The sequence below is a fragment of the Homalodisca vitripennis genome, unplaced genomic scaffold (assembly GCF_021130785.1).
Source record: "Homalodisca vitripennis isolate AUS2020 unplaced genomic scaffold, UT_GWSS_2.1 ScUCBcl_7454;HRSCAF=15148, whole genome shotgun sequence".
Classification (NCBI taxonomy): domain Eukaryota; kingdom Metazoa; phylum Arthropoda; class Insecta; order Hemiptera; family Cicadellidae; genus Homalodisca; species Homalodisca vitripennis.
In genome coordinates, this window is record NW_025783569.1 from 1819 (window position 1) to 28985 (window position 27167).

The following is a 27167-nucleotide window of genomic DNA, read 5'->3' on the forward strand; positions in this document are numbered from 1 at the left end:
TCATCCAAAAGAATCAAGTCAGTAGGAGCACTCTGTGTGGTTACTGCTTCTTCCACTACTGCATTAAGATCATAATAAATTTTTGCCAGGCCTTTTAATGGGAGTATATAAACGCAAGCAATAATAAGGTGGTGGTTGAGATCTAAGATACAATAACACACTCAGAGACTGAATCCACTCCAACCACTTGAACCAAGATACCATTCTTCACGGCCACAAGGACATCTCCACCTCTCTGCTTGACACTGGTAGTGAGATTTCTATCACATCTGAAAATTCTGTGGTTTAAGAAAGTGAAGTTTTAGAATTACATAATGTCAGGAGTCATGTTAGTCTCTGTAAGTACAAGACAATGTTCAGCGTTACAAATACCTAAAGAAATATTTAGATCGCTCAACTTGCTTTTGAGGCTGTTTAACATTCTGATAAAGAAATTCTCAATGAATGTGGTGACCGTTGAATATAGCTAGTTTTTTTTTTTTCGGACTAAAAATTTTGGGGGTTCAATTTTAAATATTTGATGGTAAGTTCAGACTCTCCTGCTTCCATTTGAGTTCTCAGTTCCTCCCTTAGCTTCTTCAAGTAGGCAATCTCATGTGGGGTTTTGTCACTGGAGATATTCACCTCTGAGAGAAAAGAGCAAGGACTTGTTCTTTGTTCCGTAGAATTAGCTTGATGGGGTGTGGCTTGTTTCTCAATGCGAAAGTTGTATACTCACCGACAACACTACCTGATGCAGAGAAGATCATATCGATCTTTGATCTGTAATGAGTCTTGTGATTATTATCTGGGTTACATGATTCAGAAATATTAAAAATTATCACATTTTTTGATCTCTTGATCTTTTATTAATCTCTTCAAAGACATTCTCAGTTGGTGTTGAAGAACCAGCTTCCATGGATTCCTCTAAAGATCTTATTTTAGCTTCGACATTGGCAAGTCTTGGTTCGACAGTGGTTGTTTGATTGAAGAGTTTCCATATGTGAAATTCTATTGCATTATTAATTTCAGTTTTCATGTCCTCTTTCGTAGGGAACTTCTCTAGAAGCTCAGCATAGCTAGGGGCAGACCTGGCAGCTTGTTCTATCGAAGCAGAATCACAGTCAGCTCTTGTCACAGTTCCACTTTTTGTTGACATTACTGACAAATTTTACATATTCAGTTTTGTTCAGAACTTCATATTCAGATTATATTTGAGAGACGCAGTTAAAAGCTTTGGGTAGATTGCAAATACTTGTAGAATGCTGTTGTGCCAGCATGATTTTCAAAAGAGTGAGTAATTTTTCTACAACCTCAGTGGAAATATCCTCAAAACAGATTAAAATTTTGGATAAGGTGTTTAGTCAAAGGCATCATCTGGAACTTATGAACAGGAAAAGGTCCCTAAATATTAACTGACAGTTATGTTTATTTGGCGATATCACAATATCTACTCTCTACTCTGACTCCACAATAAGACCAACAGTACGGGGTCCAGAATCTGAACATAAAATGGCAACAGTTTTCATGGTTTCATAAACAAAATTCCATTCTTTCATGAGATTTTTTGAAATATTGTTTCCACCGCTAGTTTTAGCAGTGAGACTGGTGTGGTCAGGCATGTGGACCATCTTTTAACAACACTGAATTTTGCTCTTAGAGGCTTTTCATGCACTCCCTAAACTTATTTGGTACTCTTTAACTGTACCAAAACATTAGCAGTGTGCAAAGTGACCGGCGTTCAAGGATGCAATGTAAGACTGACTGACTGTGTCCATCATGATACCACTTAAGACTTATTTCAGAGCAACCACTGTCCGTCCATCTTATGGGCTGATATTCTTTAAAGCTGATGAGTCAGAATCGATTAACTGACTAAAAACAAAGTTTTTCTTCTTATTAGTGAAAATTGTCCTGCTGTAATAGTCAGAGAATCAACCAAAAAGAGGTTGAATAAAAAAATTGCAACATATGCTGGAACTGCATTCCTCTGTGTACTTGTAACTTCATGAAGTTGGAAGTAAATGTGAGGGAATCTTAGTGGACATAATCTCTTCATGTGAAAAAGATTAATTTTATCTTCCAAAACTGGCAATTCTGCTAGGATGAATGGTCTCCAATAATAGACCATCACAAGGGGAATTTCCCTGTTGCTGGTACGAGTACTTGGCAAGGCGGAGAACTTCACTCCTTGCTATAAATCATGCAATACAATCATCAGTACATTCAACCATAATGGTTATGTGAAGTTGTGACATTCTTGTCTGTTGCAGATTTGGGTCTCGCAGAACGCTCGTGAACAAATGCCTGTAAGTACCACCCCGCATAAATCATCTGCACGAAAGCTTAAATGTTAATGAGTGTTTATTATTTCTTGTTTATATTTTATTGTAATAAACCAGTACTGCTTATACACTGTTTTCTTTCGTCAAATTAGTATTGGAGTTTTTTTTACACAAAATTCAGAAGATTTTTCAGCGTAACTTTGAACAAATTTTAAAATTAAATCTTAAAATTATTTTGTTTGAAAATGTTGAACACACTAAAAACTTTATTTGTATAGACATACCATAAATTAAAACTTATTTTCATGATATCTTGCAGTACATGTTTTATACCACAGAATACAAACATAGTTTTGTATTTGGTAGTGAAAAATACATTTTGCCAGTGGTGTGAAATGCCTAAAAAGCATTTTTAATTTGGTGAATCTTCTGAAAATACTTTTCCTTATTAATGTGTGCCTACTTATATTTGTCTAGTCACACAACTTTATTCCTGAACAACTTAATTAAGAGTTGTCCCTCTATACTATTTATTTATTTACTCTAAATGTGCATACCAAAATAAAAAAATATTTTTTTCAAGATATTTACTACAATAAACCAGCAATGTAATAATGTAAGTTTAACAGACATTGATGAACATATTTGTCACATTGTAGGAAACATCCTCTGTCAGATTTAACACTTTTTTGATTGTGATTTCGATTGAATGTAACTTACTACAATGTTTATTGAATTTCTGTAGGAATTACAATATTTAATAACTTCATATTACTGTTACAGTTTTACAAGACAAAATAAAAATGTTATATGGTAAGAAGCAAGGGCTAGCTATCGAACTGGCATTCACTCTTGATGTATTTAACTTTTCAAGTCAATATAAACAGTTTTTATCAAGTTTTTTATCACTTATTATTGTAAAATGTATAATAATTTTAAGAGATCTTTTGATTATTATTATATAAAAGGCCCTTAATCACATAAACTAATAAACTAACCAAATTTCAAATTATTGTGCTATTGTTTTAGTACAAAGAAAATTACAACATAGAAATGCTATCGAAAGCAACATTTTATTTAAAATTGCAAGGGTTTAAAAACAACACAAATGTAAAATAACTATCTATGAATATTGACATTTTCTATTTAATTTCATTGAAAAAATGTTTCAAATTTTTACATTTGTAAAAAACAAAATAAATATGTTGAAATTAATGTAATTTTTAATCCTTTTACCAGATGGTTTTTTAATCCAATTTATATCAGAGTGCCATATTGTTTCCTTTTTGTAGCAAGAAGAACCAATGTCCAATTAATCAAACATTTTAAACACTTTTGTTTTTCCCACCAAGCAATTTCATTATCCAAATTACATATTTTATGTTTCTAAAAAGTTAGTAAAATGATGTTTGTTACTTTTTTCAGTTCATAGTTTCTACAAAATCAGTTACACAAAGTCTTGCAGACCAAATAACCTAAGTGTAGTAAACTTTCATCTTTCATACTGTACCTTTTAAACTTTGTGATAATGTTAGCAAGTACATTTACCTCAGAATAAAATTACATGTTGTGTCTAAAATATTTATTATAGATATATTTCTCTAAACCTGAATTAGAAAAAATCTGAAAACTTTGTTACTCTACATATGATATTTACGATGTTTTTCTTTAATGATTATTTATTTTGGAATCTGTATTGAACAAAGCCATTCATGCTAAGAAATACAAAACACAATTATGATTTTACCTTGAATTTTAAAATGAAGTATGACGTTTTAAATGCAAATTTTAGTGTTTTAGCCCTGATTATTTTAGCAGCAAAATTCCACTAGGTGCTTGGAGCCCAAAGCATTAATAAAACAAACATTGTATCTATGTTTTTATCTAATTTTATGTTTGCCGTAAATTCTGTTACATACATTATTCTTTTAGACATTTTTAGCTATAATATGAGACTACAAAAAAATACATTCAATACATATACAAATACGTTATTGGAATAAAAATGTCAGCTGTCAGAATAAATAATTGCTACAATACCATATTGATTTGTAGATCACTGCTGTAACACTCACAAAAAAAACATTTACCAGTTAGATAGTACGATTTCCCTACTGTAATCATGTATAAAACAATTTATAAAAAAGTTTTGGTTGAGTGACTGTATTTTTAAATGGGTGACTGATAATGACTGGACTCCAAAAGTTCGTATAACCTTATTCTGGAGTATTGTGTCCATGGTATAGTTTGAAACCTATTGAACACAGCAATACATTTAAATGACTAGAATAATGTAGTACAATATTAAACATTATAGAAGTATGAATTATCAAAATTGACACACTATTTTACTGTCAGAATCGTTAATACAACAATAAGAGTTTAGTTTAGTTTTTAGTCAAATCCGAATCACTATGATAATGGGAACAGATATTTACTATTTACTAATAATAATTAAAAATATATATTTTATTTAATCATGCAAGCATAACAAATCTTGATAATTTTCTTTAAAATTCTTCTCTGAAAATCGAAAACTTTGGTTTTACTAGACAGCAATATAGTTATTTTAAAGTTATTTAATATGGATTGATCAATTATATGGAGGGCAACACATTGATTCCTAAAGTTTACATTAATACAGAAAAGTCTCATTAGTTATGGTGTAAAATGTAATAACTCTCTATACAGCGTGTTTCAAACCAACTGACCGCAATCTCTTGTGGATGAACCTGTTCAAAATAGAGTGATGCAATAGACTGTAACCCTGATAAATGTGAAACGGAGAACGTAAGAAAACTGTTTATCACATTCAAAATACAGGTTGTGCCCGAAGATGAGAGTCACAGGTTCGAATCTCGAAAATTTCAAATAGCAAGATACATCATGTAGCACATAATTTTAAAATTCTTTAAATGCTCAATAATTTGCTATAAATACTTTCAAAATATCTTGTCTTGTCTGAGTAATAGAGATGTTTCGAAAACGTTCTGAGTCTTTTATTTTTACTGTGGTACTTTTATATTGAAAATTATGAATTTCCATTTTACATGTTGAAAAAAGTACAAGATAAGCTTTCAAAGGGCATGCCATTCAACTGTTTTTGCAAGTTTTTCAACTGTGTGGTCTGAAACACCCTGTATATTAAAATGGTGACTCCTGAGAAGTAAACAGTAGTTCTCCAAAACGTAAACTAAATGAACATGTAAAAAACAATGTTTGAAAGTTTGTTTAAAATTGAAGCTAGTTAATTAAATATGTGTCAAATTTTACAGTAATGTGGGTATATACCTACAAAAGAAGCAGACCATAATTGTTACTAAAATTGCATGTAGTTTTATAAAAAACTATCTTTAATCTAAATATTTTTTACTACAATTATTATCACAAACCTCCTACTAGAATCTATATGATGTCATGTTTGTTTTAACACAATATTAAACCAACAGTTAAAATAATAATCCCAAAAATATGTTATCTTTGTGTTCTTAATGAATTAAACAATCAAACAGAGATACTTATCATTTAAAAAAATGTAGCTGGTGAATTTTAATAAAGCATAAAATCAATGTGAAGTTGGTGCAAACCAACATGTTGTTACATTATTTCTTGATTGATAAATTGATGATAAAAAAAAAATAAAAGGCCTCATGAGTTAAAACTAGAAAATTATTGGATTGTTTCATTTAAAGTTCTTCAGAAGAATCACTATTTTACTTTACTGTAGCTGGTCAAAAACTGTTTCAACAAAAGTTCTTCATAAAGGCAAAATTTAAAAAATGATTATGAACTATCCTTATTAATTGTTCTTTTACATGGTATTGTGTAATGAACTAACCAAACTGCATTCTGATAATTTGTTAAGTAAAAATAACAAATACCATAACTATACACTGCTTATTTTTGTAAAAAATATTTTTTATGGTACATCAGTTTTGTATTCAAAACTCAGCATTGTTGAGTCTGATTAGTAAAAATTACAAAAGATATTACCTACACTTTCAAAATGTTGTCCATTTTAAAAATTGATCTCAAATTTTGTAGAAAAAGACATTACACATAAAGAATATCAAGAAAGTATAAAAAAGTAATCCAACATAAAGCAAAAATATTGATATCACTTTTGTTAGATTGTGATAAAAAATAACTGAGGTGATACATTTTATGTAGATTTGCTTTCACATTTAAATACATATACATAATTAGTTTGTTATTTATTAGTTAAAAATATATTTTTCATCCAAGATTTAAAAACAGGAAATTATATTTGGCTGTACCTTTTTTACTTTTAAACATTATTACAACTAACATCTGTGACAAGTTGAATCTCCTACCTTAAATTCATAAAATCATTTTATGCGAATAGGAACTCATTTTATGTGTTTAAAAAACATGGACAGGCAGAGAAAATACTAAGAAAGGTGCAAAGGAACCAGAATTATTTTTTTAAAGCTGTGTACAGTATTACATTTTTTGCAAATCTACTGTATCCCTTTAAAACCAACAGCTTCTCCCTTGTTTCTTTTTTCCTTGACATCATCAGTGTTGTCACATCTGAGTAATTTCAAACTCCTCTTCATACGTGAAAGTAATAAAACATCATACAGCTAGGTCTTCCTCAAATTGGATCTTTTTCGATGAACACTCTTGTGCAGTGTTGACAATTGTTCTTGTGATCCTCCGACGATCTGTGAACAAAGATTCTTGAATTTTCTCAACATTTTTGTCTGTATAGGTAGTTTGTAGTCAATCAGAACAAGGTTTATCAACAGTCGACTTGTCACCATTTTTATAAGAGGAAAATACTGTTCTCTTCAGTTTCTCATTGAGTAATTTTTGTAAGCTGTTTCAACACTAAAAACTGTCTTAGAGCATCTTTTACTGATTGAGACGTAAAATTTCACTGCACATAGTCCACTTTAACTAGAGTCCACAGCAACACGCCATAAAAAAAAAATGAAGAGAAACAAAACAGCACTAGCTAAAATAATCACTATAGAACAACCCAGGTTAATTGACATAGACAACACTGAACTGACTATGACAGCACTATACACGCCTTGGGAAACTTACAACGCAAGTCCTGACTAGGCAGTGCTATTCTAGTTTGTGTTCAGTACCCCCCTTGTGCGGCCATACATTATAAAACATTCTTTTATATATTATGACTAAACGAACTATCTGGTGAAGTTTGAAATATCTGGATAATATCCTGTGAATGCCAGTTAGGATGGTTTAATACAACATAGACAACTGCATCCATTCTTTAACCCTTTCGATCCCAGGAAATATTTCCTTCTGACACAGGGTATCTCCTAAGGCCAAATTAACAAATTTGCAGTGTTTAAATTAAAAATGTATATTTTATTTATCTATGACTCAATTTTCATCAATATTGTTTAATTATGATTGTAATAAACTGTTCTGTACACTAATAAACTATAAAACATATTTAATCATCATGGCAAAAACTGTTAAGGTATAATGAAAATGTTTAAACATTTTCAAAAAAAATGTTACAATTTATTATGAAATAACTATACTAAAAAATCTCGTTGCATTTATATTGATTTGCCTTAAAACATCATTTAATACTGAACTAACTCATGTACAGGAATTGGACTTGATACACACAAAAATACTTGTGAGGTATTTTAAACTGATTCCTGTCATGAAAATGATCTATGGCTAAATAATAAAAATAGAATGATCCAAAATATACTGTTTTTTTTTTACTAACATGTCACATTTTTGTAATCCTGTCTCAATTGTTCCTTCTTTTTTTCAATATTGTCCTCCCAGAAAACCCGGAGGAAAAGAGTGCAGGCCAAAAAGAAACCTACTGCATGCAAATGTAAATTTCCTTCCCCAAGTTCCTCTAGCATTATAAGTTTAACTGCACACTTTGCCCAGTTAACGGTAAGTTGTCAATAGTGGACGTAGTTGTTGAAGTATCAGGCAATATAGTATTTTGTATTTCTGCTTTATTTTTGTTTTTGGAGCTTTTTTGGTAGATTTTGACGGCTTATATGATTGTATGCCTTTGCAATAAAATTCATTAGACTGAAATTTCACAATAATAATTCATTGATGCATATTTCTGTAATCCGGAGGTAAACAACACCATATTCATATTTTTATGAAATTGAGTTAACAATATGTCCATGATGTAAGAGGGTGGTTTATTAAGTGTGGTAAAAATAAAATAAAATATTGTTTAAAGGCAAAAACTCATTTATTTCTCGACATAGTCTCCGTGCAAGGGTATCCACTTGATCCAACAGTGAGTTTCCAAGTTTTTCAACCCATCAGCAAAAGTAGGCTTTGTCAAACTCTGCAAAATAGTCTGTCATAGCGGTGGAAACTTCCTCATTCAATGAAAATTTCTTCCCACCAAGCCAAATTTTTAAAATTTGGGAATAAGAAATTACTTGGAGTCAAGTCTGGTGAATAGGTTGAATGAGGAAACAATTTTAATCCCAAGTCGAGCACTTTTGCTATTACGATAGCTGCTGTGTGGGCTGGATCTTTTCCTTGTGAAACAGTACCTTCTTCCATGTCAATCTTGGACTTTTTCAATGAGTTCCTGTTTCAAACAATCCAGCAAAGCAGCATAATAGGGCCCAGTTATGGATCTGCCTTTTTCCAAAAAATTCTATCCGGATTATACCCTGGGAATCCCAAAAAACAGTGGCCGTCACCTTTCAAACTGACAAAACAGTCTTCGCCTTCTTTGGTGCACTCTCCCACCAAGTCTATTGTTTAGTTTCTGGAGTGTAATGGTGGATCCAAGTTTCATTTACGATTATGAATCTGTGCAAAAAGTCCTGTGGATTGCGTCTGAGAAGTGTTAGATTCTGAGAAGAAATTTTCTTTTGTTTCCCTATTTGGTTCAAAGTGAGCAGGCACATCACCCATTGTGCACAGAGGTTGTTCATGGCCAGACTTTACTGGATGATGTGATGCACTCGTTTAGTTGAGATGCCTACAATGTTAGTTATCACACGAACTTTTAATCTTCGATCTTCCATTATCTTATCGATAGTTTCCTGTGTGGTGACTTCAACAGGCCGACCGGAGCGTACTTCATCTTCCGTGCTTCTCCGACAACTTTTAAACTCATTGATCCAAAAGTAAATGGTCTTCAATGTTGGTACTGAACCCATATGGACTTTATCCAACTCGAATTTGATCTGTGCAGCTGCCCAAGCCATCAAATGAAAATGTTTAATGACCATGCAAAATTTGTTTATCTCCATCGTAGGTAACTAACTTTGCAGTTACCACTTCAGCTGGCGACCAACAATGAACTAATAACAGTTGCCATTCGAAAATTGCTGTAATATCTGTGGAAATATATAGGCTTACCAACAACAGTGCAGGTTCTGAAAATTTCCCATTCATACAAATTTACCAGACTTATTAAACCGCCCTCATTCATTTGTCACTCAATGTAGTGGTATAGAACCCTAAGATCAGTCATTATTAATAGCGAAAATATGTAGCAGGAAGGTAAATAACACTATAAGGACATAGTGTTGCCTACTGTTAAGCAATTTAGTGGATATAACACGAACTTTCTGTTAACTTCTATAGTGAACTTATGAAACTAACAAGAGTATTAGTTAATGTTGTTGTATTGTTAAATCACTTCTGCAGAATATTTTTTATTTTTTATCTCCTAGATTGCTTAGAAGTAAACAACACTGTGTCCTCATCATATCATATTGCACTTATTTCAAAAAATTATTTTTTTTAAGACTTTTGAGAATGCCTTATTTATGGCATTCGAAATAGTAATTTTATATAATACGAGTTACAAAAAACAATCTGGAAAAATTCTTTAATGAAATTCCTAATACTTTATAAGTGTTATGAAAATTAATTGCTAATTGTAAAAAAATGCTCTCGTGAAAAATAACAGTTTTTTCGATACCTTTACCTCTTGGGTACAGATTTGTAAATTGCATAAATAACATTTTATAGTTTTCCAGTGTATATTGTATTTCTTATTGTAATCTGTATTCTACAGTATTTATAGCTGAAGATTAGTAGACTATAAACGTGTAATTTTTTAAACCATGTCCTAATTTTTAATTGTTATTTACTCCCTAATTAAATGTAATATATAAAACAAAAAATTAAAAATCATTCACTTTATAAAACTATATATAACTATGGTTTACTTTTATCAGTTTCTTTAGTTCATTGTTCAAGACATTGATGTTGCTGTCAAAGTTGTACCAAACTCTACCAAACGTCCCACAATTTAAGTTTATTTTAGGTTTTTAAGAATATGCAAAGTGTTCTCTAAAAATACAAACAATCTTGTCATCCCCATAAAAAAAACAGCTTCCCAATCTCTTCATAACTTTAAAAAAACTAAACATAAATTTCCCCACCCTACTTTAGTTTATTGCAACATACTTGCCCTTTGGAGCGTAAACTTTTCGCCAAACATATTTTTTAGGAAATGTTTTGTGGTGTATATGTATCGAAACCAGTACTCATTTCATTCTTAAGTCCATGGTTTATTTCTTTACCATCAGACGAGTCTGTGTACACATTTGAGTATCCGACTTGCTTGACTCGTTGGAAACTGTCTTCTCCTTCATATTCTCTGCTAAGATCAGTAAGACTTTGGATTTGTTATTCATCAATTTTGAATATTTCAAAGTTACCTACTTTTATCATCAAACCTTCAGATGACACACTTAAGGAACTGCTGTTTTTATCATATACATGGGTGGGATTTCTGTAATTTCAGGAAGTTCATCCATTGTTCGTTGAGTTCCTTTTCATGGGTCTGAATATAAGCTAGAGAAATATACATTTTCCTGTGCTATTGTTTAGAAGTTTTGAACAGTTATTATTACCACTTGCCCTTCCTTGTACTTGCCTCCATACTATTCTGTTTCTAGAGCCACATATTCAACTAATTTGAAATTCCAGTTCAAATTAACATAAAAATCTTTTTTTTGAATGACAGACACTGGGTATATATACTTGCTCTTTAACTGAGCAGCACAATTGTCTGAAAACATGTGAATTTCATTCATACCAGGAACAATCCTCTTAAATTTGTAGAAGATTTATAAGAAAATGTTTAAAAAACTATCTGAAATTTTATCATATTCTAGATTATTATTAACTATGCCGAAATTGTACACATAATTTTCTAATAATTTGCAAAATACATTCCATAACAGTTAGTTGAATTTTGTCACTTTGCATGCACCTAATTAATCTCTAAGTTAATTGAAATGAAAAACAATTAAAATCATTATTAAGGGTGCCAAGGCTCTCCTTTTACTTTTACCAGATGTCAGGTTTTTCTGACCAGTGATAAATCAACTAAAATTATCTATTCATGTTTTTTTGTAATGGATGTAACAGAAATATTCTCAATTTTCACTGATAAAAAACTAAGTTTTATATTCACCAAGACTTAAATTTGATGAACTGGATTTTTGTGATAATACTTTCAATTTTCCTAATGCAACCTTTTAAGTTTTTGGAGAGAAATCACAAAGTTAATATAATCTATGATTTATGAACAGTTGCTGTGCGCCACCTATGAGACACGTGATGAAACATCAGTTTATAATGTAAAAAAGTGGGAAATTCATACAGATTCAACAGTTTTTGTAAGATTCGGAGATTGGGACATTTCTTGTTATATCAGTATTATTTTTCTAATGAAAAGACATAACTCATTTATTCAGTGAGGTGTATTACATTTTACAATGATTGAGCTGTAAAGGTTTCTTCAAAGAAAAAAAAACACTAACATAAAAACACAAATAAATTGATGGGCAGAAAACAAAGTATTTGCATTTTTAGGATCTTTTTATTTATTTTAACACATTTAACTATTTCTCGAAGTTGGAACTGTATTTTGGAATCATTCTGCACGTATATGTGTACTCTTACGTATACCTGTCATCGCGGGTCAATTAAATAAATATGCAAGATATATAAATAACAATCGACTCAAATGAATACATCAGAAATGCTTTGATTGATGAAATAACAGTTGTGTGAACTGGCTGTCTAGTTATTGGGCATGAAGCTGATGCAGTACACAGGACAGTATAAACAAAACATATGATGATTGTGGGACATATATTTGTAATGTCACAGTACAATTTCCACAAAGGTTATTTACTATGTAAACATTCCTTTTTTAATTAGTATTAAAACGATGTGTTTTTAATTAAATAAACCTCTTATTATTCAATAATTTTCGAAAGTGCAGTACCAAAAATGGTCCAAGGATGCCTTAAAATAGGGAGATTCAATAATTGGAAGAATGGTTTACATCTAAGTGGTTGACCTGAAATACCAGTGAATGACGTTAAGTAACAAGTGATGTGGTGTCATAGATGTGGTGCCCCCCCACGCCACCAGTGGATGACAGCGATGTGTACATCGATCATGCCATGTGTTTCCTCTACGAGCCCACCACCATGTCTGAGGCCCAACTGCCGCCTGTCTATGTCAAGAAGGACCGAAAACGCTCTCGAGTCGAGTCCACTAGTGAAGGTCAGATACACATCATTTGTCTAAACTCTTTTCAGTATATTTATTTTCTCAGTAGTAAACATGTTTAAAGTCTTCAAAAACACTCGTTTTCATATATGTATATATATATATATATATATATATATATATATATATATATGTATATATATATATACATATATTTTTTTTAATGCAGTTTAAATAATGGATTGGCAAAAATAATATTTTGCTATGTTATGCTTAAAATTTTCACTACCACCATGACTGGATGTCAACTGCCACAACCCATTTGTAGTGTTGTTCTCGTATCTTCTAATATTGTATTTTATAAATAACTTATAAAATCCCTGCACAGGTTTATAACATTGACAATTTCAAGTCACAGAGATAGGAAATCTATCCTTCTTATTGATAGTTTTTCACTGAGGACAAGAGGCTAATAAAACACTTATTGAACTTAGTCCTCGAAGGGCCTTTGCATTACTATCAGAATGATAGAATATTCAAAATGGGTAAGGGCCACATCCTGTTGGGATCTCATGTTATGTTTACCATGAGTGGGGATAGCGGTGTGAATATATTATACATGTCAATACATGTCATGTCACCTTCAAAGAAAGGAAATCTAGCTCTATTGCAGCCTGTTCTATAGTCTGTTCCATTTTCACCGTGCAGTACAGATCTAATGGGACATACTTATGTTACTACCTTTACTGGGAACATCACGCCTAGTGTCATGTGGGTTGCGTCAACTGTTGTCGTGACCTGCACGAAAGCGCTTAAATACATTTTACTCTACCCTACCTATATGGGTGTGAAATGATCATATAATGTATTATGAAACAATATGTGTACACCAAATTGATGATTAAATACTAAAATATTAAAATAGTATGAATTTGTTATGATATTGTGTAAGAGACACTTTTTATTACAGTGACAGTAAAAATATTCTAGTTTTTGCACGTGCTAATATAAGTACAGATATGGTTTATTTTATACTGTTTTTCCACTGATTGTCTCCGAGTACATTTAATCTTAATTGCAAGATGTCATGGTTCTAAACAATGTAGAGGCAGGACAGGAAAGAATCTGTCATCTTATCTTAGATCTGGTTATTAGAATTACCTCGGCCTAATACAACAATAACATATTATGGGCTGCGGATAAAATGAGCTTTTAAACAAAGTTAAAAGTTGAAGTATTCATTAGTTTGGTGGGAGTGAAGGATTTTAGTGGACGTGCTTTGTACTCTCTATTTGGCATAAGCTTGTGTTTATGACCTAAATTGCATAGTGTTATCTTAATTCTTTTACTTCTCAGTGTCTTATTAAAACGTTTCTCATTTAACTGTAGTTTTGTGTGTTATGGCGTCAAGAGCTGCAAGAAAACATATAAAAAGTGGTGACCGTAAAACAGTATCAAAAATCTTTTCCCAAATAAAATGAATTGTTTTGAGTGAAAAAACTAATAAAGCAACTTTAACCAGTGTGCATTCAGTTTATCAATTTTAAAAAGAAGAAATCATTGGGAATATCAAGAAAAACACCATGTAAAATAGAATATAAAATCAGTAGAAAAGTGAAATGTGATAAGTTTTTTGTTGGTTGTATTCTGAAAATAATGCACTCTTTTTTGTCAGCAATACACCTCCAACACTTGGTGCACTTTTAGAAAAAGTAAACGATAATCAAGAGCTGTTAATAAAATCCCAAAAAAACTAGTACCACGGGAAACTATCATTTGGATAAAATCGCTTATGGCCACACTGTATTTCACGGTGAATGTGGACCTGAATATTGTCAAAGCAGGTAGAGAGACAGTACTTCCTCATGTTTAGGCTTGCAAAACCCCTATCTGGGGTGTCCAGATGTAAGCAACACTTTGGATTTTGCTATACCCAGAATAAGGTCTTTTTACAGTTATAAACAACTTAAAAGTGAGACCTCCTGGGGTTCTTTATTAATTTCATACATGTATTTTAAACATTATTTTCTGCAACACTAAACGTAAGTGTGGTGCTGTTGGTAGGCCGTCACCCAGTCAAGATACGAAGCCAGCACAGGGAAGAGATCACGATGATGCACGCCCCACGCTCGCTGTTCGACCGACCGTCTCCAGCTCTGGTCAAGATGAGGCATGATCTGCGGCTTCACAAGTACAGGGGTGGTACTGGCACTCGGCCTACTCTCTCCGTGCCTTCCAGCCCCCTCGGACTCACCACTAAGCCGGTACAGCCTGTCAAACCGGTACCAGAACCAGAACATGTGCCAGAGTGGCTCATCCACGAGGACTGGGCGATATTGCAGGTTTGTCCCATACAGACATTACCTATTTGTATGGAATCCCTATTGTAATTGTTTATGAGTTTAAATTGGTTTATATACCAACTATCTTATACATATATATCTTATATTCATTAATTTTATGAGGTTCAAAGGTACAGCTGTAATATTTGTAAACATAAACTTCAAATTCGGAAAAAAATCTTTTCAGCAAAGTTTGAAATGTTTCTTAACTTTAATTTGTAACTTTAATTAAAAAAGAGGTTTATGACAGAGAGTTAGCAATTTATATAAAAAACTTAAAACTGGGCAAAATGGTTAACTTTATTTTCTAACAAAATCAAAACATTATTTCTTCTACATATAACTTAATTGATACTCTTAAAGAATATATAAATACAACATTATTAAAAGTTTTATTTTTATCTTTTTTTCTAGCCCAGAATTTAAGTTTTTCCTCTTGGGCAGTGAAAACCAAAAATAAAACCACAGATATTTTGACATAAAATATCCTAATAGTATTATAAACGCGAAAGTGCCTTTGTTTGTTTGTTTTGCTTTCACATATAAATTATTCAACGGATTGTACTTAAATTTTACATTGGCATTCCTAAGGTCCCTAGATGAACATAGGCCTATTCTTATTTTGTAAATGCTTCCAGGCTATGCCCCACTGGTCTTTAAATAAAAAAAAAAAATCCCATCTTTGTCTCTAAAGTTTTGCAATGTGAATTAAAAGAGCCAGTTAAATGTATTGAACTTTTATGTTTACTGTTCAAAGTTCAAGTGTTATTGAAATCGTGGGAGCTATTCAAACGAATACATGGAATGTTGTATAGAATTTGCCGGTGAAGCTGTGGTTATGTGCTACTTTTATCATAAATAAACATTGAAAACATACTGTAGTACAAAAATCTGTAACATAACTAAGAATTTAAGAACATAAAAATATTTTTCTTTTGGGTTTTAAGATTACTGGGGGGGGGAAAAACGGGAGATTCTAAGAACAAGTAAGAATTATTGCTTAGGCTAAAATATTTTAAAATACATTCTGGTGTTTTGTATGTTTTTAAATCAGTTATCTGTGCAAATTATAATTTAATATGCAGTATGAAATAAAGCCTTCAAAGTAATAAAGAAGAACCAAAGATTTGTTATCAATGAATGATTGCCTTATAGCATTTTGTCAAAGTTTTTGATATAAAACAAAAAAAGTCCAGTGTAAAAGTTACCAGAAACAGCTGAAACTGATGGAATTTGTTATATAGGCGGTGCAGTTTGTACAAGAGCTGACACTGAATCTGGTGGTGGTCTGTCCGGGTCACACACCCAACTGGGAGATGGTGGCTGACATGGTCAACATGGTGTCTCGTATCTATCGATCCCCTCGTCAGTGCAAGAACAGGTATCTACAAATGCATATGTTTCAACATGCTGTGAATCCAATGTAAATCTAAACCACAAACAAATCGTTTTTAGAAAAATGTAGGTTTACCAGTTAAAAAATTTAAAATATGACAGTTTAATCTAACAAACTCTGCTTAAATGTTGTTAAACTGACCAATCCAACTGACCTCAGTTGTGAATTAATGTTCCTTTTAGGTCAATCCAGTAGATTATAGCTGGTTGCTTATTTTCCATGAAGTAGGTGTTCACATAAATTTATATGTGGTGGGTATGAGAGGTTAGGTGTGTAACGTTCTGTTTACCTGGATCAACTTAGGCTATTTTCACTGTGTGTTTCTGATTATCTTCTCATTGTGACATGTCTTATTATATTTCATTATGAGTGAAATATTATGTGTTAATTATGTAAAGTATTTTATAAATAATATGAATTGCACAGTAAAAATATGTAACTCAGAAGTTGACCGCTGATAGCCGAGGCGGTCTAAGACGTCGGACTTTGAGTCTGAGTTAGAATCCTGTCTGTGACCCTTGCACTTTTTATCAGTAGGCCTACCATCACCTTGTACTGTATCGACTCTCCCCCTTATTCTGTTTGATAACATCCTCGCACAGGCCAGTGGCTCATGAGGACGGGCAGAGTAAGGCTTAAAAGCGGATCGGCTTCTCCTTTTTTTTTTTTAAAAAAAAAAAGTTGCATTTTTATGAAAAAGAAGTACTTTTCACGGTTGACAATTATTGTTTTCTTTGCTGATTTATATGTTAGTTAAAAGTCATTAGAGGGCTTGCTTATAAATCAAATCTTGTTTTAGTCACCACTTTAACGTAGTTTAAAAGAAAAGAAATAATTTATTACAGGATAATGTTTTTTTAAAAATAATGAGTTTTTTCACTCATTCAGTTGTAGTTTTTCTTTATTGATATGTTGTTTTCTTTATTGTTATATATTTACTGGTTTCTTTGCAGTGGTCTATAGATGTTTAAGTTTGAGTTGTCTGATTAATTAATTACTTGTTTATTTGTGATGTAGGAACGTAGCATGTATAGCACAAAGCGCATGGGCTTTGTACATAATATAATTAATATTATTTTTGCTACATCAAAGAAAACTTTAATCTTTAATCTAGATTTACTTAAAGTTTTATTTTCTTATGCTGCAGTGTAATTAAATTAATCTGTATTGATGCATATAAAATAAATGTAATGTTGCTTTTTTACAAAATGAAAGGGACAATATATAAGTAATGATCTCCTATTTTTACTCCTTTAATTGTCAAGAAATTAAAATAAATTTACCTTTAAAACCATAGCACTGACGATTAAGCTATCACTTTTCTGTATAATCTTAAGATATAGCTGCAAAAAGTAACTGTTACATCTTACAAGGAGAAAAGTTAGTAAAATGTGAATTAATTTTTCCTGTTGAGTGATATTATGAATTGTATAATCACATCAGGAATGTCCTAGAAAAATTGTATTTTCAGAGTCGACTTAGATATTTAAGAAACAACATTATTTTATTTTACGTATGAATCTTTATTTAGGTAACTTTTTTGCTATTCTATGCAATTTTGATTTTAAAAGGCGATAATTAGGATAATAGATTGGAACATCCTCGTATAATATTCTTAAATTATCTGCCTTTATTAATTTTATTGCTATATGAACTTGCTAAGAGAATAAACATCAAAAACATGTTGTACTGCATTAAACACTACAGGTTTTTACAGATATGTTTACTACTGCAAGCCATAAATTCCAAAACCAAATGACTTATTCTAATAAAAAAACAGACCATTAAGGCTTAGAAATTAAGAAAAATCTTTTGCTTAAATTAGGTCTAACACTTTTTCAGGTACGAATATATCATTATACCAAGAGAAGAAGGAAAGGTGGTTATAGATGTGAATTCAAAGAAGCAAAAGAAAACCAAGGGGGTTTACAAACTACCTCAGGTAAATGATTTTTCTTCTTAGGATAAGAATGGACACTATTTGTAATTTCAATAATTTGTCATTAATTGTATAACTTTTTATGGATAAAATACTAAGAGTAACCATAATTGATTTATTTTCACGCTTCATTATAAATAATCCTAATTACAATAAAGTACAAACTGTGGCTCAGACCCCTTACTGCTTTCACAGACTAAATGTACTCGACCAATAAAGACGTCGCAGATGTTTCTTCAAGACAACAACACCTCATTTACGCAAGTAATGAACGCCAAGTTTGACTCAATACGCGGGATCTCCAACAAGCGTACGCCCACCATGAAGCCAGTGCTCAACAACAGACCTGACATGAAAAACCCTAAGCATGCTGAGGTACTGGCAGGCTGCGGCATCGACTACGACAACCCCATGAGTCCGGTGGAAGTAGCAACACGTCGTGCTGATCGTATTAACAAGGAGAAACAGCTGGCTGCCCAGCAGGCTGTGAGTACCTGATAATGTAAAGTTCTCTGGAAGCTTAAGTTATTCAGCAGATATGCTCTAAAACTGCACTAAATCGTTGTAAAACAAAGTTTCTAAACTAATTGGTACTTCTTTCTATCCATTGACTGACAAAAGTGTATTCAGATTGTTACTTATATTTTTAATTCTGATGTTTTTGTCTCCAGAGAAAATGGAAAATTATAAGAACTGCAGAATTAGAATGTGACAATGGTAGAGTTTATTGTTAAATTAACCTTTTTTTATGTCTTAAAATAACATCCTTAGAAAGACATTTATAATTGTTACTATAAACAACTAACACTAATATTTCTTACAGCTATCAAAAACTACTTGAGTCAGATAAACAGGACTCAAAAATCCTGTAGAGACTTCTGCAACATCTGACAATTTTGTTTTATAAAAATCAGCATTGCATTGTTAGTAATAACTTTTATTTTTCATAATTTCCAAATGTGTGTTTATAATTCACCTGTATATTAATGTGCGATGTGACTTTTTTTATTGTAAACCCTTTTTAACTGATGTGCACATTAGTTTTATGTGGAGGTCTCAAAATTATTAGAACCATCGGCATTTTATTGTAAATTTTTCTAGACTTGTAATATTTTGTTGAAGACAATCAAACACAAGGAACTAACTGTTCTTGGCATTGTATTGATCATAGCCTCATTCAGTCGAGGTGATGTGCAATAAAGATTCTTTACAAAAATTAATCTATTTGCTTACACTTGGTAGTATATTAAAATTTAATTCAGTAGCAATTTAAAAGTTAACCTCATTGTTTAGAATTTAACGAACCTATCCCAGTCTTAAAACACATGATTTTTTTTTAATATTCTAAAATGAAGTATATAAAGGAAAAAAGTAAAGATTTTCTTCTAAATTGGTTTTCATTGTGTATCTTTACTAGATTAACTTTAATCTAACTACACTAATTTTAAGCTAACCTTTAAGTGGTATAATTTATTTTGGTTGTATTTTTTGAAAATATTGTCCTAAATACGAGGCGTGTTTTAAAAATTAGTACCATTTTAATAGGTATATATTTGTCATAAATAGTTTATTCACTTGAAAGGCGATACTTATCCACTTTTTTTACGTAATTCCCATTAATATTAAGGAACTTATCGTATCTGTGGGACCAGCTTTTGTATTCAATTGTCAAAGAAGGTTGCACCCAATCTGAACGTAATATCCAATAATTTAAAAATTGACAATTCCATAAAGAACACTTCTTGCGACTGCAGGAAACTCTTCAGATAAGGACAAAATTATTAATCATCTGTTCTCTTTCATTTGACAGTCCACTTGTTGAATCAAGCCAACAGTAATGACTGAAGTTTACCCACTTAGTTCCTCATCTTGAATGTTTGTGCGGCCATCTTTGAAGGCCCTAACCAATTTTCTCACCATTCCATTACTTATGTTTTCACTATCAACATCACTGATTTGGCAATGAATGTCAGTTGCATTGAAGCCTTTAGCACTGAGAAACGTATTACAGCATGGATTTCCCATCAGTGGGATTCTCAATAGGTGGTGGCATTTTTAAAACCATGCATACAGATGTAGCTACATGGCACTCGTGTGCTAAATGGCGTCTGCAGCGCTGAGGCGGTGTAAATTAAAACTAAAAACGGTACTTACTTTTAAAATAGGCCTTGTATTTATATAAAAAAAATCATATTATCCAGTAATTTTGAAAAATTATACCTTAATTTTAATATTCATGTGAATTTCCAAATCCCAGGGTATTTGTAATAAATATAAGATTCTATTGAATTGAATTTTAGAGCATGGGGTGTAAGAGTTTCTATGACATTTAAAATCTATATGGTATGTATTTAAATTACAACACAATTTTGTAAATGGGAATTTGGAATTTAAATTGGCTTTTGAAATAGACTTTGAAAAATGTAATGATTTCAGACAACAGCAATGCTACTTGAAATAATATTAAGAAATCTTTTTAAATATTTTAACAAATAATATTTCATTTTTATGGTGTAATTAAGTCAAAGTCAAAGTCAAAGTCAAAATGTTCTTTATTCATATACATCAAGTACAGAGATAGTGTCAAAAATTAATAAACCTAATTGGTGACATAAAACATTTAGAGTAGAATATTAATGTCCAGGGTTGGTCATTTGGTAAAATTCTTCAAGTGTGTAGATGGCCTGGTGTGAGAGCAGTTTATGGAGTTCAGTCTTTAGCTGTTTCCCCTTCTTCGTTCTTATTTCTATCGGTAGACAGTTGCTCAGCTTTCTTCCTATGTAGGATGGTTTTTTTTCATACTGTGCTAAGTGGTGAATGGGCAGTGGATACATAGTTGAATTGCGGGTGTTGTAGTAGTGCAGGTCTTCAAGCCTTGATAGGTTTTCTCTATCAACATATAAAATAACTTCTTGTATGTAGAGAGCGGTCACGGTCAAGATCTTTAATGTTGCAAAGACCTCTCTGCAGCTTTCCCGGAAATGAAGGTTTGCAAAGTATTCTTATTGCTTTTTTTTGAAGGATTAGAATTCTGGTCATGTTTGCATTTGATGTCCCTCCCCATACAGCTAGACCGTATCTTATATGTGCCTCAAATAGAGCAAAATAGGCAGTACGTGCTGTAGTCAGATCACCAATTTCTTTAACCTGTTTGAGTGCATATAGGCTTGAGTTTAGTCTATTGCATAGCTGGTCAATATGGGGTGTCCAGGATAAGCTTGAGTCAATTGTAATTCCGAGGAATTTGGTTTGTTCAACCAAGTTAACTTCTGGTGAGCAATTAATTTGTCCTGTTCTTCTCCCAAACCCTAATTGGGTAGTTTTAGAGGGGTTAACCACTAAGTCATTTCCATCACAATATTGATATGCCATGTTGACCGCAATAAAAGCATTTACACTAAGGTTTTCAGGTGTATTGTTGTCAAGGATTAAGGTTGTATCGTCAGCGTACATCAAAGTTTTAGTATATTCATGTAAGTATTCTGGAAGGTCATTAATAAAAAGAATAAAAAGCACTGGACCCAGCACGGATCCCTGTGGGACACCTCTATGTATAGGATGGGGTTGTGATCGGAATGCTTTAGTCACCCCTTTTTCAGTAGACTTTAGTTCGACTATTTGACTTCTGTCTTTGAGGTAGCTTTCGAACCATTTCAGAGCTGTTTCTGTTACACCAAGTGCTTTTAGTTTCTTCTGTATGAGGTCATGACCCAGGCAGTCGAAAGCCTTACTCAAATCCAAGAAGATAGCTGTAGTCAGGTTGCCTTTTTCTATGCTGTCAGTCACTGATTCTATCAAGCTAATCATTGCTGTAGTTGTTGACTTGCCATTGACGAAGCCATGCTGAGAGCTGCTTAACAGGTTGTTCAACCTGCAATGTTCTAATAGCCTGACGAGAACAATTTTCTCACAAAGTTTTGAGACAGTTGGTAGTAATGAAATGGGTCTGTAATTACTTAATTCTGATTTACTACCAGTCTTAAATTTAGGATAGATTTTTGATATTTTCAGTGCTGAGGGAAAGTGTCCTTCGTTGAAAGATTTATTGAAGATATCAGTAAGGGGATAGATAAGTTCTTCTGCACAGTGTTTTAGTATTTTTGTGGATATATCATCAATACCGGCTGAGTTTTTTGATTTAAAGTTTTTAATAATTAATCTTAATTCCTCTTGAGTTGTGGGTCTTAATGAACTAAGTTCATTAATTTGAGTGCCTATGCGTTCAGCTGGTTCAATTGGTTTTCTATGAGAGTTTTTACTAAGGTTAATTGTGTTTTTTGCCATGTTGGCAAAGTAGTTATTGAATTGTTCAGCGACTATAGATGTATCTTCAATAAGCTTTCCATCAATGGTTAGTTTTAGTTCAGGTGAGCAGTTTTGTTTTTTTGATCGGACAGTATTTATTGTTTCCCAGATTGTTTTAGATTTGTTTTCTGAGTTGGAAATTTTACTAGCAATAGCTTGGCTTCTCAGAGTTTTCAGTTTTTGGTCATAGGTTTTTTTTGAGATCCATTGCTTTGTTTTTATCCTCAAGATTTCCTGTAGTTTCATACTCGTTAAGGTGAGTTAGGGAATTCATTCTTGAGCACTAGTGCTTCTGCATCAGCGAAGTGCTTTAGTGTTCTCTTTTTGCTACCAGCTGTCATAAGGGGACATGCAGCATCTAGGGCAGCTGTCGCTAGCTTTCTAAAGTTGTTGTAGGCTTCTTCTGAGTTCAAAGAAGTATACACAGTTTCCCATTTCTTCTTTTGTTAGCAAACCTTTCAGTTCATGTAAGTTTCTACTCCCAATAGCTCTATGCACTGATTTAGGCAAACTTGTTCTCTTCAGGTTGGTAATAGTGCACATCTGGGCAGTGTGGTCAGAGAGCCCAGTATGAAAAACTGTTGTGTCAAGTGCATCAATGGTGCTATTTGATACAATCCAGTCTATAGATGACTTTGAAGTAGGAGTGATTCTTGTAGCTGGCAAGTTGACTCTCTGAACATTGTGGTAAGCAAGCATTTCATTTAATTTTGTAGTATTTCTGTCTGGGTTGAATATGTCGACATTTATATCACCCATTATTAAAAGAGGTTTGTTCTCAATTTTTTTTGTCGTCTATTAGATGAGATAATGTAGCCATTGCGACATCCAGATTACTGTCTGGCGATCTGTACGTACCCATGATATAAGTAATATAATTGTTGAGATTGATCTTCATAAGTGCGACCTCACATACAAGTTCTTGGCAGTATTGAGACACATCAATTTCTTCAACGTGATTTTGGAGTGCATTGTCTACAAAAATAGCTACTCCTCCAAGCCTGTGGTTAGCACGGCTGTAGTGGGTAACTAGGATATAGCCGGGTAACCATTGTATGGACTCTATCTGATTTTGTCTGAGGCCATGCTCTGTTAAGATGATGACATCGGGCTTTTTCAACTCAGCTAAGTGAAGGAGGCGATTTGATTTATTTACTAGCCCTCTTATATTTTGGTGCAGGACTGCAAGTTTTCCTTTTATTGAGTTTTTTGTCTCCCTTTCCTTGAAATGTTCGATTCTAAAAAAGGTGCCTCTTCTTCATCACTGCTATTAAAATCTGTAATTGTTTCTCTGCTTTGGTGGTTACTGGTTATAATTTGCTTATAGTAGTCAATATTTTTGTCAAAGAATTCCTCTATAGTTTCATTGTGTGGTCTTGGTTTTGAATTTTCAGGGGGGTGAAGTGATCCCAACTTCAAAGGAGGCGGCTGCTGCTTACTTTTATGGTTAGGTTCTATTTTTGAATTATGTTGTTTTTGATGGTTAAATTTTACTTTTTGCAACTTGCAGTGACACACTAAATTGATTTTTCCCCTTTGATACTTTGTGTTTATTCTTTTTGTTGGTGGTAGTAAGGCTTCTAGAGGGTGTCATCTGAACACGCTCTAAAGTAGGAGAAGCTTCTCTAAATTCGTTGTTTGCCAAAGTTGCTTCCTGGCTTTGGTCAAGGATTTTTCCAGTACATTCCTTGACCATAAGTTCCAGTTGCTCCTGTCTGTTTTTTAATTGTGCTATGTCCAGCAAAAGAGCAGAGGAACTAAATAGTGTGCCAGTATGTGGAGCATTTGTTGGAGGCTGATCAGGTGTAGGGGTTGTTTGTGTCTCAGTGTCTACATATTCTTGAGAAGAGGATGCTCTGCAGTGACCTTCCCGTCTCTTTAGCAGCATAGATTTCTCTAACTCCCTTTTTTTTAGTACTAGCTCATTGATAATCTCCTCCTGTTTCCTGTCATGTTCTTCAAAAGTGTATTGGATGTCTAAATTAAGCTTTTTCTGGTTGTCAAGTTGTACTTCCAGTTCAGATATCTTTTGAAGAAGATTTTCAATTTTCCTCAGGTAGCTTTCTTCCTCAGTACTCATTTCTTCTATTTTTGCTTCAGCACTGGTGAGTTTGGATTCTAGAAGTGCAAGTTTTCCTTCTAGCAACTGGTTTTTTTTCTAATAGAGCAGCACCAATTTTTTGCAGCCATTTCCAATTTATCTTCGTTTTTATCATTTTTTACTAAAAGTTCATTTTCAAGCAAATTATCTTCTAAAATTTTTATTGATTTGTTTAAATTGTCATAATTATTTTGAATAGTATAGGAACTCAGAGGATTCTCCTTTGTATTGCAATTGGGTTCTATCTGAGTTAAAGTATTTTCTAGCTGTAAAGAATTCACTCCATGATGTTTTTACCGCTTCAATAGTAAATTTCTATTTGGTAGATTTGCACTTACTGCATTGCCAAGATTCAATGTCACTCTTGGATAGATTTTTAAATTTCTTATCTGGCCATTCTAGGCATTTAGAATGAAACCACTGGTTGCAGGACCCTGTACATAAAATACCTTTGTGCTTCACGCCAACAGTGCACACACCACAAGGATACCTGGACATTTTTATTTATATTTTATATTTTTGTTATGGTGTAAGATCAGTTTTTTTATTGGAGGTTTGACTGTTTCCTCAAGTAAATTAATAGATGGTCAGTTTGAATAATGGGCAGTTTTTTCTGCAGTGTTTGGCTGATTCACTATGTCTGTAGATTTAAAAGTATACAGTTTTTTCTGCAGTGTTTGGCTGATTCACTATGTCTGCAGATTTAAAAGTATACAGTTTTTTCTGCAGTGTTTGGCTGATTCACTATGTCTGTGGATTTAAAAGTATACAGTTTTTTATTCAGTGTTTGGCTGATTTCACTATGTCTGTGGATTTAAAAGTATACAGTTTTTTTATTCAGTGTTTGGCTGATTCACTATGTCTGTGGATTTAAAAAGTATACAGTTTTTTCTGCAGTGTTTGGCTGATTCACTATGTCTGTAGATTTAAAAGTATACAGTTTTTTCTGCAGTGTTTTGGCTGATTCACTATGTCTGCAGATTTAAAAGTATACAGTTTTTTTCTGCAGTGTTTGGCTGATTCACTATGTCTGTGGATTTAAAAGTATACAGTTTTTTATTCAGTGTTTGGCTGATTCACTATGTCTGTGGATTTAAAAGTATACAGTTTTTTCTGCAGTGTTTGGCTGATTCACTATGTCTGCAGATTTAAAAGTATACAGTTTTTTCTGCAGTGTTTGGCTGATTCACTATGTCTGTGGATTTAAAAGTATACAGTTTTTCTGCAGTGTTTGGCTGATTCACTATGTCTGTGGATTTAAAAAGTATACAGTTTTTTATTCAGTGTTTGGCTGTTTCACTAAGTCTGTAGAATTTAAAGCCGGCTGCTCGTGTCAATTTATTAATGTACCAGTTTATGAAGAATTTATTAAAAGTCAAATTATTTAGAGTTTAATCCGATGTGTAGACACAGGTGTTTGGAGTGGCAGAGTGTATGAGGTCAGTTTTGATATGAGTTAGCAAGCAGATGCCTGGAGTCAGCTATCAGCAGACGCACTGTCAGCGCTGGAGGTTAGTGCTCCCGGCTGCCTGACCACACTTGCTCGAGCTGTATGTCTGTCACCTTGCTGATAAACTGGTGTAGTGTTGGAAGTGACGTATTTAGCAGCAATGGATGAGTTGGCTGTGACGTCACACCAGATGTGGTGGTTTTCAATAGTTTTTTTAATGTTGGTGTTAAAACCAGTTGTTAATTGTTTTAATTTCTTACTAAAGAGTGTTTATATGTTATTGAAAAACTTTTAAGAGTGCTTGTATATAAAAAGAAGAGCTTGATGGTTTGATAATTGACATTAATCTTGAAGAGTCTTCAACCTTGCGTGAGAAGGTTTTGTTTTTATTTTCTTTTGAGTAAGTATATTATCATTTTATTATAATGGAATAGACTTACAAATTCTTAGTTGAGATGTTGTGAGTATTTTCATGAATATTTGTTGGTTAAAACACTACTAATACTACACTTTTTTAAGAGGTCACTTTCACTTTGATGTTACTTGTCGGCCATCTTGGTTACATTAATTATGTAATTAAGAACATAGTTCATTATCTTTATTCTGGAGAATTCATCCTGGATTGTGTTTGCTAACATATCAGCAGCAGCAGCAGTTGGCTTTATTGAGGAACCAGATTGCAGGGCCAGCTATCGGCACAGCTTCAGCAGCTGCTATCGGCAAGACCATCATAGCTGCCAATAACACCCAGAGTGCAACTGCGGCTAAGCCCTTCGTCCAGACCCCTCTCTCTGTACAGGTGTGCTCATAGAGTAGTGCTCATAGTAACTGTAGTCTATTGGTCTCTAGAAGAAATACAAAAAATCCGAGGAACATAAT

The 27167-nt window shown here is 32.8% G+C and overlaps 1 protein-coding gene across 1 annotated transcript; it reads left to right on the forward strand.

Annotated features, from left to right (window-relative positions):
* Nucleotides 1-1257: 1257 nt before the first annotated feature.
* LOC124374179 (E1A-binding protein p400-like) lies at nucleotides 1258-27087 on the forward strand (the record flags this gene model as incomplete). Its single annotated transcript, XM_046832439.1, has 9 exons — nucleotides 1258-1272; nucleotides 2253-2288; nucleotides 8067-8183; nucleotides 12650-12809; nucleotides 14820-15097; nucleotides 16342-16478; nucleotides 18336-18435; nucleotides 18628-18918; nucleotides 26932-27087. Coding segments are annotated over exons 1-9 (1290 nt in total), but the record flags the coding sequence as incomplete, so codon positions are not given.
* Nucleotides 27088-27167: the final 80 nt, after the last annotated feature.